Source organism: Nelumbo nucifera, chromosome 1 (genome assembly GCF_055504915.1).
Source record: "Nelumbo nucifera cultivar China Antique chromosome 1, China Antique-T2T, whole genome shotgun sequence".
Lineage (NCBI taxonomy): Eukaryota > Viridiplantae > Streptophyta > Magnoliopsida > Proteales > Nelumbonaceae > Nelumbo > Nelumbo nucifera.
In genome coordinates, this window is record NC_142649.1 from 83,260,660 (window position 1) to 83,279,002 (window position 18,343).

The 18,343-nt window shown below is 39.6% G+C and overlaps 1 protein-coding gene across 11 annotated transcripts; it reads right to left on the bottom strand.

Annotated features, from left to right (window-relative positions):
• Positions 1–713: 713 nt before the first annotated feature.
• On the bottom strand, positions 714–17,969 carry LOC104599419 (Pentatricopeptide repeat (PPR-like) superfamily protein). Of its 11 annotated transcripts, none has more exons than XR_016074487.1 (6): positions 17,689–17,969; positions 5,112–5,265; positions 3,766–5,043; positions 3,605–3,683; positions 1,348–1,793; positions 714–1,164 (listed from the first exon to the last, which is right to left on the bottom strand). XR_016074487.1 is itself a non-coding variant. In XM_088886899.1 (1 exon), the coding sequence occupies exon 1, from the start codon at positions 17,613–17,615 to the stop codon at positions 15,948–15,950; it is 1,668 nt and encodes a 555-aa protein (XP_088743025.1). In that variant the 5' UTR covers positions 17,616–17,944; the 3' UTR covers positions 15,111–15,947. The 11 variants fall into 11 exon arrangements, 1 of the variants encoding a protein (XP_088743025.1); XR_016074493.1 differs by having other exon boundaries at positions 715–1,164; positions 3,766–4,978; positions 17,689–17,968; XR_016074481.1 differs by having other exon boundaries at positions 715–1,164; positions 3,766–5,265; positions 17,693–17,968.
• Between the last annotated feature and the right edge of the window lie 374 nt (positions 17,970–18,343).

The window sequence follows — 18,343 nt, forward strand, 5'->3', positions numbered from 1 at the left end:
AGAATTAGAGGGAACTGAATCAGGTATCTTCAAACTATTAGAAGTAGTTCATTTTCCTCCTATACTTTGTCTTCAAGAGATCATGAAAACTGGAAATCATAGTTGTGGATATTGGATGTGAGAATTGGAGGAAACCAAACTGACTGTTGTGAAATGCAACAAACATGTAATAGCCAGTTTGATTTCCTCCAATTTTTCACCTTCACTTCAAAGAGGTTTCTTGTAAAGTCTCACATTCTAACTCAGAAATGGGGCTTCTAATCTTCTTTTTAATTTCTGTTTCATGGGGCTACACAACTGGGGTAGCCCATGTCCCAAACCCATAACCTCCCCTCCCCCCAACCCTGATGTAGGTGGGATTTGCAGGAGGTTTTTCAGAGGATTTTATGGACAGAAGCTTTCCCTGTCTCTCATACTTTGTCTCTTGTGAATCATATCAAGGGAAAATGGCGAGTATATGCTTCCATGCATTCAAAAATTATTGGATGGAAGGTAATTTAGTGGAGTTGTAGCTGAAGAAAAGATGTCAGATATATGTTGGAAGAGTCATATGAGACCCAGTTGGGTCCCCGACATATTTCCTACATAAAGATAGGTGGATTGTGTTTGTCCTCTTTTAAACGGCCTGTCTTGAAGATTTTACATTGCATTGGACATGAGGCCTCGGGGCAGGCCCATTCAAAATTTAACAAACGCTCAACCCAAGAGAGGAGTCCAAGCATTTTTACTCTGGTCAAATAGATTTTTATTAATACCAGAAAATATTTGCATGAGATTTTGCTAACATCAACATGTCATACGTGATACAAACCTGTTGTAACTTACATCCATGAGAAGAAAAAAGAAGAGCTAGTTAGTTTTCATTTCTTGGTATATATATACAAAACTAAGACAATGAAAATTAGCAGATAGTTTCAAAATATACTCCTGTTGGAGTTGTTCGATTTAGAAACTTATTTTGGGAAAGAATGAGCAAGAATGAGAATTGAACCCATGGATTCTTTCCTTGCTTCCTATTTGCATCACCAAAACTCCATTTTCTTCTTCCTATCTGCAAGATAAGAACTACATTAAATTTGTTTCCATTGCATAATTCCCATTTACCCAAGGATTCTTTTATTGCTTCCTATTTGCATCACCAAAACTCCATTTTCTTCTTCCTATCTGCAAGATAAGAACTACATTAAATTTGTTTCCATTGCATAATTCCCATTTACCAATGACTACATCAACAACCAATCCCCAATTTGCATTCTTTTTTTCTTTTTATGGAAACATTACCAAGAAAGGAGATGTAGGAAGAAGCTAAAAATATTAATAGAAACAACATAAATATCAAGCCTCTACCTCAGGTATTTGAAGTCTTCTCCCAGCCTGCTGGTGAAGCCCCAAGTGCTAGAGTCGCAGCTTTTTCAATATCTGCCATTGAACTCCAATCTTGCAGCTTAAATGTGGTGGGAGGCTTTTTTGTTGTTGATTTACCTATAGATGAGGACAGACCTGGGGATCCATAAGGCTGAGTTTGGAAGCAGTACAAATGCAAATATGTAGAGTGCAAAACCTTATATTTTGTATGTATTTACACTGTACATATTTGCATTTGTACTCTTTCCAAACTGAGCCTAAATTCTTGCTGAAGCAGGGCTAGGTATTGACGGAAAATTTACTCTTGTTGGAGTGGGACTTCATATTGTCACGAAATCCATTCTTGAGGGTATCTCCAGGAAGAGGCTCTGTTTCCTCTAGAGTTGAACAGGTGGGGTTTCTTCAGTTATTCCACTCAGGTATACAGACTACAAAGAGAAGGAAGAAGGCTTTATCACAGGAATCAAAACACATAAATAGTGCTTTATTATTTCATTCAAACTGCATGTAAAAGCACCAACTAATAGATATATGCCCACATTATACTGAGCTATAACTGAATTTAAACTTGTTTTGGAAACCAAGAGAAGTTTACACAACCTTGCTGCATATACAATTTATCATTTTTCCATGTTAATCTAGTAATGCTAGACTTAAACTAGATAGCTATAAACTCTGCAAGCATATACATACTAAGATAGCAGCATCTCTTCAAGTGCATGGAAATATACAGCCAATTCAACATCTCTAGAAAATGCACTGCGCTGAAACAAAATCAATACTTCACTTTTTTGGCATATTCCTACCTAGTGTATCATAGCAAGTATCTATGAACTAGTTCGTGGATCAAAACCAGACTTTCAAAGAGTTGGCATATTCCTACCTGGTGTACATATCCTTTCAAGTATTAGAAGACTTGATTCCATGCCAAGATTTCAAAGAGTTTTCATTGATTGCATTACACATCTTAATTTATCCTAATTTTATCTCTTTTCCTATTCTTTAAGACAAGCAAATTTATTGTGGAAGATTGTAGGCAGGTCAGCCATGTCTTCTACTTAGACTGTAATATGCCTAGCAAAAGGAAAACAAAATCAGAACTTAGCCTAAATGTTTCAAGACTTGCACGGACAGTTTGGCCAAATAAAATGGGTTGCTTCTAATGTTTGGAAAATTTATGTTTTTTTTTTCTTTTTGAAAGGTAAGATAAAATTTTATTAGAAACAGCAAGCAAATCATACAACAGTCCCCTAGCCACACTGAGATTGGCTAGGAAAGCAGATCAGTTTACAGACTCCAAATGGAATGGGATCTTAACAACTCAGGCACATTCAGGTTTTTGAACTAAGATTTTACGAAGACCCAAGATATCAGTTTACTAACAGCAGAATGTATTAGCTTCCACACCTTGGAAGTGACAGAACAGTGGATACTCAGATGATCTGTGGTTTCAGGCACTAGACCACAGAGGCCACAAGACAAATCCAAGAGTTGCAGGCCATTCTCTCTAGACTTGTTCTAGTGAGACATTTATCTAAAGTCATAGTCCAAACCAGAAATTTACTTTTGAGGGAGATGTAGGATTCCAAATCTGCTTACTAGGGAAATCCGAAAAGGTTCCAACACCACTCATCCTCCTTGCTGATGTCAATTTCCTGCCTCTATAAAAGGTTCAGCAACTCCAACACTTCACCAAACTCCTGGTCAAACAAGTTTCTTCTGAACTAAGGGACCCAGACTACTGAATTTTCAGAAAAGACATAGGAATCAGCCACTGAGACATCTTGATTAGCTGCACACTGAAAGAGGAGAGGGAAAGCTTCGGCCAAGGTACTGTCCATACACCATGGGTCTTTCTAAAACTTTAACCTATTGCCTTAGCCAATCTTGAACCCCATCCCTTCAGAGTAAAAGGGAAAACATTTTATGATTCCTTTCCAAATAGAACAGCCCCAATTTGGAAGGGGGGCTTGAGAACACCAATTACCCCAGTTCACCCCAAACTTGGCTGCAATTAGGCTTCTCCACCAAGAGTTCTTTTCAGTACCAAATCCACTTACTAAGGAGGGCTGCATTAAACAATTTTAATTTTCTAATTCCCAAATCTCCAAATTAATGGTTTATCATGTTTTAGAATTCAAATTACAAAGTGTGCATGGCAATTTTGAATATTTACTAGTCGTGGGGCAGATGTGTTGCATGTGCAACTAAAAGCTCTATTCATGTTTAAGAGATCTACCTGAATGACTGCAACACCACCTGAGAGTTTTTCAGTTCTTTCATTCTCTTTCACATAAGTCATAATCTTGTTCTGCAGCCTGTATTGACCATTATAATGTAAAAGTGGACAACTACAAGCAGAAAATGCCAAACAAAAAGATTGAAATTCTAGAAATGCACCTCAATGAGGTTATGGTAGCAATGGCAAAGACCTTGTCAGCTATCTCTACGAATACTCCAACCTCATCTCTAACTACAATAGCTGAATATTAGGGGTGAGCAAATGGGTAGGTTCTACCCAGAACCAAATGGAACCAACCTCGAACCGGCCTTGAACCGACCCCACCCGATCTGTTACAAGGTAGGGTCTGGTTCCAAATCCTTGGAACCGATCCCCACCTAGGTCGATTCCAGGGTCTAGGGGTTTACCCCATCTGAACCGACCCGATGAACCAACCTCGGAACCGAAGTTGCTTTGAAATAAACCCCAAAATAATTTTAAGGATGTGAAGATTTGAACCCAAGCACTCATGGTTACAAAAGCCATGGTCTCACTTGACCATTGAGTTACTTAAGTGATTTGATCATTTGTTTTCATTTTAATATTTGTATGTGTATAATAAATTATGTAAAAGGTAATATTTACAAAATTTAAAACATAATGACAATTTTTCAACCATATATTAATATATTATGATATTCTACATATTAAATTACTCAGTTTAATCAATAAAGACGATATAAGTTTTAAACTATATATTATCATTATTGAAAATCAAGTTTTTGAAGGACATATTTCATTTTTTTTCTTGAAGGGGGAGAGTAAAGAAAGAATAGGTTCCACATATAGACCTTGCAACCAACCCCGGAAACACCAAGGCCAGATCCGACCTTCACATGGTAGGTTCCAGTTCCAAAATCCTGGAACCAACCCCTACAGGGTAGGTTCTAGGTTCTGCCATGGAATCAAACCGAACCGACCCATGTTCACCCCTCCTGAATATACCAGGTACCAAAGAAAAAATGTCAGAGTGCAATGGCCATAACATTGCAAAAATCAGAAAAATATATATTTACAGCTAAAGCAACGAACAACTTCCTATTTGATTAGAAGATACCAATTCTACAGCTCATGGAACTATGAATCACATAATATTTGAGGGAAAAGGAAAAAGGGATCATGAATGAAATACCTGGCACAGCTGGCACTGGCTATTTAGCAATGTTCAAGAAATTGAAAATTTCACTGTCACTTTTAATAATATAATAATATATTGGCATCTTTGCCAACTGATCTGAAGGATACTCTACCCACCTTATTTTCTGACTTGCAGATGGAAATGAGAGAACAAGAATCTGGATGACCTTTTGGAGCCAAAATCATATGATGGGACTGTCATGCAGGCACCAGTAGACAAAGATGACAGTATGGAAGGTATTGGTGGTTCAGTGAGTATGCTACATAACAAACACAAAGGAAGTAAAACCGGAACAAAAAAGAAAACAAACATGAGCTGCAGGCTTACTTCATATATTTAGTCCTTCAGAGGTGGCAGCACCACAGATGTCATACCCAGATATTTGATCGAGGAGAGGAAATGGTTGACACTTCTCAGTCTGCCTACCATCCCCCAGATCCACACAGATTTTCCAGAAAGTAGCATTTGGTAATTCACAACACTGTAATTTTAAAATGAGATAGAATTCATTACTATAGGTAACATGTGTAGAGAACATTGATGTGAACCCCACGGCTGTGGTCCCCACTATGTTCGTATGGCAACACAGCATGTATTCTTTGTTAGTTATGTCAGTGTTAGTTTGTAGTTATTTCAGTTTTGTTGTTACAGCTTGTTATTTCAGCTTTATTATTAGTTTATTTGCCATGTAAGCAATAAGGGCAATTCAGCCTTTTTACAATTAGTAAAATATAAATATTAAGAGTGGGTCGGCAGATTAGAATAATTCGACCCTCTCTCTCCTTTTTCTAAAACCCTTCATGTGTTTTTCTCCCTCTTTTCTTCTTCTTTTCTCCTTCTGTAATCTTTTCTTTTACTTTCGGATTCAAGACTAATTGTAGTCTTGATCGACTACTTGGTATCAGAGCAAGGATTAGGGTTTCTCATGTGAGTCTGATCCAGCCAACCACATGAGAGTTGCCTAGGGCTGGGAGACTAAGAAGGAGGATCAGTTGATTCTTGGAAGCTATTGGTAGTGTGCGGCTACTACTAAGAAGATTGTAGAAGGCTGAGAGAATTCCATTAGTCAGGAAGAATTAGAAAAGGCTTCGGATCCCCAAGATTAGGGTTTCGCATCAGACAGAAGGCAACGGCCAGAGATCTTCTTTCACAAAGTAAGTTTTTGCTTGAGAACAACCTTGAAAGAACCATCTTGGTCTATTCTGAGAGGTGCGGCTGAAACTTTTTTCTCTTCAGGGTTTTGAGAGAAAACCCTAAAATTCAGAACTGTCGATTGGTTTCAGATCAGATCTGAACTGGGTTCACCCTAAAAATTCAGAACTGTCGATTAGTTTCAGATCAGATCTGAACTGGGTTCACCCTAAAAATTCAGAACTGTCGATTAGTTTCAGATCAGATCTGAACTGGGTTCACCCTAAAAATTCAGAACTGTCGATTAGTTTCAGATCAGATCTGAACTAGGTTCATACAGAATTCTGTTTTCCCTTTGTTTGTGGAAGACCTAGGCCTGCTGTTATCAGTTGCTTAGGTATTGTTTCCTATTACAGTAGCTTCAAAAGTTTTTGATTGCTAATTCTTAACCAAAAATGGAGTTCAAGAATCAGGGGGAAGGTGCTTTTGGGACTAGCAATTCTGGTAATATGTCTGAGAATGCATTTCAGATTACAACTGTGAGGTTTGATGGATCCAACTACTTAGAATGGGCCCAATCGGCCATGACGGCTATTGGGGGTAGAGGAAAACTTAGCTACCTATTGGGAGATGTGAAAGAACCATCTAAGGAGGACCAAATGTATACCAAATGGGTTCAGGAGAACTACTTGGTTATGACAACTCTATGCAGCCACATATCAGCCGAAACTATTTGTGGGCAAAAACAGCCAAGAAAATCTGGGATGTCATGAAAGAGACTTACTCCCAACCCCTTAATGTTGCTAGGGCCTATGAATTGAAGTGTGAGATTGATAACCTCAAGTAAGGAGAGAAACCAGTCGTCATTTACTTCTCTACTTTGAAATCTTTGTGCCATGAAATTGATCATCTAGAAACACTGAGTGGGAAAGTCAGAAGGATGCACAGACTCATAGAAAGCAAGTGGAGACTAATAGGGTTTTTGAATTCCTAGCTAGTCTGAATTCTGATTATGATATTGTGAGACAGCAGATACTAACAAGGGACAGTGTGACCTTATCTCAAGCCTACTCATTGGTGCATAGAGAAGAGACTAGGAGAAAGGTTATGATGCAACATCAGCCCTTCCCACCAGCCTTGGCAGCAGTTAAACCTAAGTCTGGGGGTGATACAAAAAGGGATATAAAGAAGGAAGATAAGCGGGATCTAGTGTGTGAACATTGCAAGAAACCTAAGCATACTAAAGACACATGTTGGAAGCTGCACCCTAATCTAGTCCCAGCAAAACTGAGGAACAAAAGGGGTAATGCCTATATGGCTGTTAATACCGATTTTGCATCCTCATCGGGCACAAAAGGCACGCCTCTAGACACCTTAGTTGTTGTTCGGGCTGACCTAACACAATTGGAAAAGGAAGTTGGGAATTCAGCTCAATCATCTCAGTCATCATCAGCTCTTTCCACATCAGCCTTTGCTCATTCAGGTACTCGGGCCTCAGCTTACCATGCTTCAGCTCCAGGTAACACTAAACATTGTTGGGTAATAGACTCAGGTGCATCTGACCATATGACTAGCTTGCCGTCACTGTTCACTACCTATCACTTATCTTCTGGTAGAGATAAAGTGTCTATTGCTGATGGTTCCCTTGTTCCCATTTCTGGCAAGGGAGACATCAAGTTGTCTAATACCATTTCCTTATCCTCAGTTTTGCATGTTCCTAAGCTTGAAACTAACTTGCTTTCAGTCAGTAGTATTACAAAACATCAGAACTGTTCAGTAACCTTCTTCCCTGACCGATGTGTTTTTCAGGACTTGGAGACAAGGAAGGTGATTGGGACTGGCCGTGAGACGAATGGGATCTATTTGCTTGGAGAGAGTTCGCATTGGAAAGATCATGAAGATAAGAAGTCTTTTGTTTCTCAGTCTGTTAGTCCGGTTATGCTTTGACATAATTGGTTAGGTCATTTATCCTTTCGGTCTTTGAAGAGTTTGTTTCCTAATTTGTTTGAGTCTGTTCAGATGTCAAATTTGAGATGTGAGAGTTGTGAGCTTGCAAAGCATTGTAGAACATCTTATTCCTTGAGTAATAAAAGTAGTAATTCCTTTGATGTTGTGCACACCGATGTTTGGGGCCCGTATCACATCCCTTCTATGGGGGGTACAGATATTTCTTGTTGTTTGTTGATGACTATACTCGTTTTTCTTGGGTTTACCTTATGCATTCTCGAGATGAGGTTCCTGCTCTGACCTAGACCTTTCATTAGATGATTTTAACCCAGCTTGGGGTAAAAATCAAAATCCTCAGATCTAATAATGCGAAAGAATACTTTACCAAGCCACTGGCCTCGTATCTACTTGATCATGGGATTATTCACCAGAGTACTTGTCCTTATACACCACAGCAGAATGGGGTTTCCGAGAGGAAGAATAGGCACATATTGGAGGTGGCTAGAAGCATTATGTTTACCTCCAATGTGCCTATCCGTTTCTGGGGTGATGCTATTCTTACAGCAGTGTATCTCACTAATCGAGTTCCTTCACGGGTTCTTGACTTGAAGCCTCCGTTTACCCTTCTATACCCCGATGAAGAATTATTTATTGTTCCCCTTAAAACCTTTGGTTACACTTGCTTTGTTCAGATTCTTGGACATCATCGTTCCAAATTTGACCCTAAGGCATCCAAATGCATTTTTCTCGGTTATGCACAAACTCAAAAGGATTATTGCTGCTATGACCCTACTTCCGGGAGGAGATTTGTCTCGATGGATGTTACTTTCTTTGAGGTACCCTATTACCCTAGGGTTTCTCCTCAGGGGGAGAGTAGTGAGAATGGGGTTTGTGAGAGGGGGGTTAACTCATCAAAAGTTCCTTTACCCATTCCATTGAGTGATGAGGGATGTAATGGGGAGGGTTGTCAGAAGTGTCAGGAGTTGAAAGTCTATCACAGGCGGTGGAGGTAGGTTGATTATGGTCATCAGCAGTCCAGGCCAGCCCCAGTTTCTTCTACGGATCCAAATCCAGGTACTACAGTCCCTTTATCAGATCCAGGTCCCACTGAAATACCTTCCACTGTTGCTACTTCACCTTCTTTGGATGACCTTGACCTCCCTATTGCAGTCCGTAAAGGGAAACGGCGTTGCACCACATCCATAGCTCACTACATTTCCCAGTTTCTGTCCTATGATCACCTGTCTCCCTCTTACAAGTCCTTTCTCACATCCATTGCTGATATTCCTATTCCCAGAACAGTGCAGGAAGCCTTGTCAGTTCCTGAGTGGAAGGATGCAATGAAGGTTGAAATGGATGCCCTTCTGAGGAATAATACTTGGGAGTTAGTTGACCAGCCCAAAGGAAAGAAACCGGTTGGATGTAGATGGGTATTTACTGTGAAACATAATGCGGATGGTTCCATTGAAAGGTATAAAGCCCGGTTAGTTGCAAAAGGATTTACTCAGACTTATGGTATAGACTACTTGGAGACTTTTGCTCCAGTGGCAAAGATGACCACTATTCGAGTTTTGTTAGCCCTTGCAGCCAGTTATTCTTGGCCCTTGTTCCAGATGGATGTTAAAAATGCCTTCCTAAATGGAGACTTACAGGAAGAAGTCTACATGCAATTACCTCCTGGATTTTATGATGCAGAGACAGGTAAGAAAGTTTGTCGGCTGAATAAAGCCTTGTATGAACTAAAATAGTCCCCCAGAGCTTGGTTTGATAGATTCAGATAAGCCCTTGAAAAATTCGGCAATGTACAGGCCCAGTCAGACCATACATTGTTCATTAAAAGAGTGGACTCCTCTTTGACCTTGCTTGCTATATATGTGGATGATATTGTGGTGACAGGGAATGATAACAGTGAGATTGAGTCCCTTAAACAACTCCTTCATCAAGAATTTGAGGTGAAAGATCTAGGTGAGCTACGATACTTCTTGGGTGTTGAGGTTGCTAGATCTAAACACGAGATCTTTATTTCTTAAAGGAAGTATGTTCTAGATCTATTAGCAGTGTCGGCAAATTAAGAAAGATAGGATTTGCGGCAAATTAAGAAAGATAGGATTTGATTGATTAAGATATTTGAATAAATTTAGGAAAGATTAGATTTGAATAAATTTAGGAAAGTCATATCCTAGGATTAAGGGAAAGATTTAGTCAATCCCTAATTGAGAGAGATTCTAGGGGCTTGTCTTTCCTATCTTTTCTTATTTAAGTTGTATGTTCAATATGTTTTAATGATTAACAAAGATAACTCCCTCTATATTTCGCCTCATGGTATCAGAGCTTTAGGGTTCGATCATGAATTTTAAGGCCACCATGGTTGGCTCTGGTTCAGCATCTTCGGATGCTACCAGTGGTGTGACGTCTTCGGAGGGAGGTATTCAGTCAACGGCTATCTTATTTCGGGCTTATTTCCCAAATACCAATAAGTGCTTAATGGCCCAAATAAGCACTTATTTTTAAGCACTCCCAAGCATGGCCTTAGACTCGTAATATCTTAGAGTCAAACTATTACGCTCAATAATCCTAGTAGGACTCAAACTAAGTTGTTATATCCTATTTCAATTCAAAGACTCAATAACTCTAAAACTACTTATGCAATGATTCTGAAATTTTAAATATAAAAAAAAAAACTATAACTAGACAAATTAAACCCTATCATTGGACCCCACAAAAAATTGCAAAAAATGACAAAAATACCCTTGGTGTTCAATTTAGTCCAAATCCCAAATACCATCACTATGCCATATCAGAAACTATTGTAAGGCCTTCTTCTTTCTAGAATAAGTCTTCATGGGTGTTGATCGATTCCTATCGTCTCTCCCTAGCTTAAAAGAACTTGACCTTGGCGAGTTAAAAGCCCAGTACCTTTCATAAAGATCTGGGTTGAGACGATGAAAGTCTTCAGCAGTGATCCAAGAACTCTTAGACATAGGCTTGCCTTTCCACTTGACAAGGAATTTCTGATACCCTCCTTATCTAAAACATCCTCTGGAATGTCATTTGGAGCTGCAATAGTTGGCAATTTAGGTATAGGAGTCTCAAAGAATCCACATGTCCATGGTAAGGAGTCAAGTCCTCAACATTGAAGATAGGACTAATTCTCATGTCATCTGGCAACTCTAGAACATAGACATTAGAACTTATCTTCTTGATGATTTTGTAAGGACCGACACTCTTTGAGTGGAGCTTCTTGTACACACCTTTAGGAAGACATTCTGGCCGTATACATACCATAACCATGTCCCCCTCTTGATAATATGCCAATCGTCAATGAATATCAACTCTAGCCTTGTATAAATCATTGCTCAATGCAATTTTGTATGGTTGTGGATGTGGTTGTGGTGTTAACTTTAGCCGAACCATAGTGACTTCAGAAATCACATTCATACTACTTCCACCATCTATGATGAGCTTACAATACTTGTCTCCACTCTTTACTATAGTTTGAAATATTGCTGCACGAAGCCAATCTTCCTTGATTTCTTCCTTTGGGGATGTAAGAATACGCCTAACTACACCTATATAGTTGCTGTCTTCATCTCAAGCATCATCATCAGTGAAGGAATAATCCTCTTCTTCAGCTAAGTCATCACCCGGGTCACCTACCGCTTCAATGCCATCTTCATAAATGATATTAAGGCTTTTGGTAGGCCATTGGTAAGCCATATGGCCCTTTCCTCCACATCTAAAACAACTAGAATCAGGCTGTTTTTTTTCTGAGTAACAACACCACTATCAGGCTGGCATTAGAATATGCTGGCCTAGAAGTCTTTCCCCCATCAGCTTGCTTACGAGCTGCATACTCCCCAATTTGTGATACAAATTGCCTTGCATTGGTTTGCTTTAAAGTCTTCTCAATTTTGACAGCAACTTGGTAGGCATCCTCTAAGTCAAAGACTCGAGCAGTTACCATCTCTTTCTTAATTTCAGCCCATAGTCCATTCTTGAATCGAGCCAACTTTTGCCTCTTACTTTCAATAGTATCACATCTAATAGATAATTCATCAAATTTACACATGTATTCAACTACAGATAGCGTACCTTGCTTAAGGTTAGTCAATTCCTCATATAACTCATCTTGGAAGTCCATTGGGAGGTACTTGTCTCTCAAATGTTTCTTCATTTCTGACCATGTAGAAATAGGACCATCACCTCCATTCTCCAATCGCCACTCCATGCTTCTCCACCATACTTTAGCATGACCACCAAGCTTCATATGTGCAAATCTGATCCTCGAATCATCAGTCATGTCATACCAGTCAAAATATTCCTCTAGTGCAGCCAGCCAATCTGAAAAAGATTGAGGGTCTAAATCTCCATTGAAATCAGAAACATCCACCTTTGCCTTCTTGGTTATATCATCTACATAACCACCATGTTCAGCTTGCTCCATCATCTCATCAAATAGATTTGTGAGAGGTGCTTCTTGATCAATCCCTTCATGGGTATTTCGGGTTCGATTAGCTTGTGCAGGTGGTGGTACCTTTGTGCAGTTTGCAGCTCTTTGTCGTCTTCTAAGATTAACAGATCCTACATCTTCACCATTATCATCTTCATGGACAGCTCCGTTGTTTCGTCCTCCATCCCTTTCATCTGGATTTCTTCTTCTTGAATCTTCTTGAAGTTCTTTTACTTGTGCTTCAAGGGTTTCAACTCTCTTGCAAAGGGTAGAAATCAATGAATCTCTTTGTGTATCAGTCAGCCGACCCCTGTACTGCTTGCCACTACGTGTAGCCATGATAATAACAGTCTATAACCTTGGCTTTGATACCAACTAATGTAGGACCAGCTCAGTTCTAGTCCTTAGAGAATGTGAATGATCTTCTTGTATCAGAATTTTATGACTGTTGATGATTGTAATGGTTTCTTGAAGGAATAGGAAAGAAAATAGGGAGAGAAAGAAGAGAGAAAATACCTGGAATCACTCAGGGTTCAAAAAATCATTACTTATCGGCCCGTATCGGTCGATACATATCGTATCGGGAGCACCCCGATACGCCCATACAGAGGGTGTATCAGGGTTTTGACCGGTTCAGGGGGTGGAGGAACCTTAAACCAACCCCCCTGAACCAGATTTAAAAAAATAATAAAAAAGTACCAAAAAAAATCCCAATATGCCCCTAGCGGCATATCAGGCGTATCGATATTTAGAACCTTGGAATCACTCACAGGGTGCCTAGAATCACTCTAGGGCATGGGAATCATTCACCATAGCTAGTATAAGCTGAATAAAACTCAATAATAATCCTAGGAGCCAAACTGTTAGGCTCATAATAGTCTTAGGAATCAAACTATTAGACTCAATAATCCTAGTAGGACTCAAACTAAGATGTTATATCCTATTTCAATTCAAAGAACACTCAATCTCAATAACTCTAATCCTACTTATGCAATGACTCTGAAATTTTAAATATAAACAAACTATAACTAGACAAATTAAACCCTATCATTGGACCCCACAGAAAATTGAAAAAATGACAAAAATACCCTTGTTCAATTCAGTCCAAATCCCAAGTACCATCACTATGCCATATCAAGACCTGTTGTAAGGCCTTCTTCTTTCTAGAATAAGTCTTCAAGGGTGCTGATTGATTCCTATCACCCATTCTGCATTCTAAAATCTTGGCAGAGTACAGAGATTGTTAGACAACTTCTCTTATAGCCTTGACTGCTCTTAAGTGAAATCTGAAACCTGATTACTGTTTTGGTGAAATAAAAATCCATTTTTTCCACCAAATACTTTAGGGCATGTTTGATTTGAAAGAATATAAGAGAAAAACAGAAAATTGTTAACAAAATTTGTAAAATTCCTTGAGAACCTCCCCTCAACTTTCTGTTTTCTCTTATTTTCTCTCAAACCAAACACAACCTAAAATAACAATTTTTCATATTGGTTCACTGCCATACTTATTTGTTCCCCCTCAACTTTCTATTTGTTGCCTTTCCTTGGGTTGTGGTGAGACAATTACACACCTACTATTATCTTGTCCTTTTGCTTCTTTTGTCTGGAATTGGTTTTGTTCTCTTTGGTTGCAGGTGGACCCCTCCTTCGGATGTGGTAAGCCTTTTTGAAGCAAGTATTTTTAGACTACCAAAGTAAACGGGCAGAGAGCCACAAGAGCAGCTATCCTTTGGTTAATATGGGAAGAGAGGAATAATAGAATCTTCCAAGGGTTAGAGAGATCTAAGGAGCAAGTCATTGACTGCATACTTATTAAGGTCATACATTGGCTGAAATCAACTGAGTTATTCAAAGATTATTCAGTTGAGGACATTTTTAGAGGATGGTCGGTAGTGGCAAATTCTTCAAATACAAAGAATGTGGTTCAGGCTCAATGGTCACCCGCAGCACAACAAAGGGTAGGCTGATAGCATTATACGCTGACCCAATATGTGTGGGGGATTCATTAAGAGCTGAGATTATGGTCTTACTTCAAGGTTTGAGCCTTTGAGGCTATCCAAGCAATGGGGGGAAATCAAAATTTTGAGATGGAGGGGGCCTCTAAGCTGTTAATAGGATGGCTGCAGACAAAAAGCTTGAGTTGTGGATGTTTAGACAGCAAATGAGGGAGATTTTTTGCTTAGCAAGGGAAGCTGGAGTACTTTTCAATTGGTCAAGGAGGTCAGCCAACGATTTGGCTGATACTTTGGCAAAGCAGGGGGAACCTTAGGGAGAACCTTTTTCGGGGTGTGTTGTAAACCTTGAGAAAAAAATATGGGGTCAACACTCATGCTGTGAGTGGTTAACATTGTATGTTTTTATATGTTGTTTTAATGGAAGCTAACGTTTCCAATAAAAAAAAAATATTGGTTCACTGCCATGAAGCATATTCTGGCTGCAGAATTGTCAAGATTATTGCTTCTGATACACCTAAACTTTATTGATGCTGGCTGACAATATCAAAATAAGTGAACTATACCTGTAGCTATCACATAGAACTTCAAGCATAAAGTATACTGCAGGTTATTCTTATTCAGAACATATGTTCAGGAAGAGTTCAGCCTTTGGTGTGGATACTTGGGAAAAACATTAGCATTGAGGAAAAAGCAACCACTCAAAATGCTCATTGCATTATCTACACAATGTGAAGCCTGGTTTATGCCAAGGTTTTATTCTTATTTTTAACACAGGTTATATTGCAAAAAAGTGAAGAAGCACATGGAGTGAATATAAAGAATAACAATAACAAAAGAAAATGTCTCCTGAAAAAGGTACATGCTGTTAAACCACACAGTAAACAAAAATTCCGCATTGCATCAGATATACAACCTTGAATCAATACAACCATGTTGAAATGGCTAATTATGGTAGATATAAACATAAAACAGCAGTATCATTGTTAGGCAAGAAAGGGATCCCAGTGAGGTTGTCCATACACTAGATTATATCCTGATGCTGTTACATGTTGGAGAATGAAAGCTTTGTAACAATTTCTTTCTTCAAATGGGAAGTCCATGACCTGAACTGAATACAATGTGCCAAACTTGTGAATATTTTGTTGCTTGGGAAGTCATTTCCAGTTCAACATCAAGCAGCTGACCCAAGTCCAATATTTACCAACCCTACAGCTTACAATTTTCCTCATCCAACTGTTCAGAAGTCAGAATAAAAACAACCCATCCTCACTTCTCGCAGCTGTTTTTGCTTCTCCATTAAGCCACCACATCCACATGAGGCTTGTACAAATTCTTAAAAGATTTCAGAGACCTGGAATCCTATCTAGACTATTTATCTCATGATCCACAGATCTTTGGATGTTAAAAATTGTAAACTCTGAACAGGCTTAAGCATAAATAAGTAGGGTTCCCCATTAAGCATGTTTGCAGGGAAGGATGCAGATCAAAAACTGAAGAATACTGAACGAATAATCATAATTTACTTCTCCAAATGAGAATGGTGACAATACAATTTAAAAATCCTATACATCTTCCGAGCAACAATATAGCTCTGAACTGATCCCCGTAGTTAAATCCCGTAACCCTACTTAGTTTGCCAAAATTGTCTAGAGAAAACCATTTTAGATCAAGCCATCTCTAACTTGCATTCTCTAACAATAGCTCCTCAAGAATGACTCTCCAGTTCTCTGGTCCACTAGCAACCTTGGTTAAGAGGACTCTCCAAGAGTCAGAATCTAGGAGAAACCCTCCTCTTGAAGTTGCCATAAGAAGGATCTTAGTAATATCCTCATTCATGCCTGACTCGAAAAGCCCATCAACCAAGATTGAATATGTTGATTTATTCGGTATGCAACCTTTGTCCAACATCTCCTCCAAAACTCTAACTCCCTCCCTTGCCTTACCAACTGTACAGAATCCCTTAATTAACATGTTATAAGTGAAAGCATTGGGTGAACATCCCTTATCCACCATATCATCCCACAACCTCCCAGCCTCCTGCAACTCCCCTCTCTCACACATCCCAGAAATAAGTGTATTATATGTCAAAACACTAGGGATTGAACTCTTTTCAAATTCATCAAACAACTTCCTGGCTTCCAAAACCTTCCCTTTCTTACAAAGCCAATATATAAGTGTGCTAGATATTGCATTATCTGGGGTGCAATTTTTCTTCAGTAGCTTTTTCCAGACAACACAAGCATCTTCGACCTTCCCCTCCTCGCATAAGACATCAATAACTTTACAACAGAGCGATGAGCTCGGTATAAATTTCTTCTCAAGCATATCATCGAGCAGATTCAGGGCTTCACCAGATTTCTTCTCTTTACAGAAAGCTTCAATCATGACTCCATATGTAACCTCGTTTGGATCAACGCCATTCTCTTCCATATCATCCATGATCTTAACAGCATCGACCAGCCTCCCTTGCTTACAAAACCCATCCATCAACACAGTATAGGTAATCGCATCCGGAACCCACCCTCGATCCAGAATTTCATCGAAAATCTTCTTGGCTCCGATCATATCACCGCGTGAACAATAACCGCCTAATATCGTTGTATAGGTCATGAGGTTGGGAATCATTCCCATAGCCGGCATTTCATCTAAAACCTTAATTGATCCTTCTAAATCGTTCTTCTTGATCAAAGCTTTGATCAAAATGTTACAGGTGAAGACATTAGGGACGATTCCAAACTTGTGTTTACAATTCTTAAACATCAAATGGACCCAATCGTACCGTCTATTTTGGATAAGTGCGTTCAAGAGCGTATTGAAGGGTCTCACCGACCGCTCAACACCGAAGTCAGTGATCCGGAGGAAAGTTCGAATCGCCCATTTGGGTCGGCTGGCGATACCATAGTTTCGGATAACCGTTACAAACAAATTTTCACCACATTTGATTTGGGATCTGTGCAACTGAGACATTAGGGTTTCCATGGGTTCGAAAGCTCGAGCTCGAGCAAGCTTCTCGATCATGGCGTTGTAGGTATCGTAGTTATGGGAGAAACCAGGGTGGAATTTACCGGCATGGTCGAATATCTGGAGGGCAAGGTCGAGGTTCTGCTGGCGGTTAATCATGGAGACAAGACGCTTGGGGTAGAGGCGCAGGGGCCATGGTTTGATGGGCGGAGTGACTTGGTAGGACTTGAGAAGCTCCTCTTTGGAATTGATGGTGGAAAGCTGATGGTGGGAGGGGTGACGCAGGAAGGGATCGAAGGCGGAGAGTTGGTCAGCAGAGCTGGAGAGGCAACGGCTGGTGTAGATAGAACGTATATTTGAAATAACTGATTTCTTGTGCCACATTTCCTCAACAATCAGAAACTTGCAATATCATGTTTTGAAAACTTCCAAATAAGTGCACAAAACTTTAACGTACCTACCAATGCTTGTTACTAGCAGTTCCGGACTCTGATTTACAGAGGTAGATCAAAGAATGAAGAAAGATTTTGAGCAGCGTTAACGATCAATATCTTGAGCAGTTGGTGAAGCTTGTATTTTTCTCGGCAAACCTACTACTTATTCCCACAGTCCCACGGTCCCACCAACTGGGTCGTTGCCTTGCGGCCTTTTGATGGCCCTCTGTGAAGCATTAATGTCTCTCTCTCCGTTCTCCCGAGTAACACAAAAGGCTATTCTCGGTATTCTCTCTTGTATTGTGGGATAGGGATGGGATGGGATGGGATGGGATGGGATGAAAAAGTCTAAAAATTTACAGTTTCATTATTGGTTTTATACATGGGAAAATAATGGGAAAAAGAATGTGATAAAGAGGAAGCCGTTGTGGGGTGCTCTCTTTCACCAAGATGAAGATGAAGAGTAGTTCATCGACAGAAAGCGAAGACGATGAACTGTCGTTGGTCACCATTGGAAAGCGAACAGTGTCGCCAGAGATAGTAGTTTGCCGGTAGAAAGTGAAGACGATGAATGGAGAGGTACTAGAGGGTAAATGATCATAGTCATCGCCGTTGGTATTTCCTGTGTTCGTTGTCGAGAAGACGATGAACAATGTTTTTCCTGGGTGAAAAACAAAA

What these genes read in the sequence shown, in the direction of transcription:
- LOC104599419 (XM_088886899.1), bottom strand. Translation starts at nt 17,615, where the DNA reads ATGTGGCACAAGAAATCAGTTATTTCAAATATACGTTCTATCTACACC.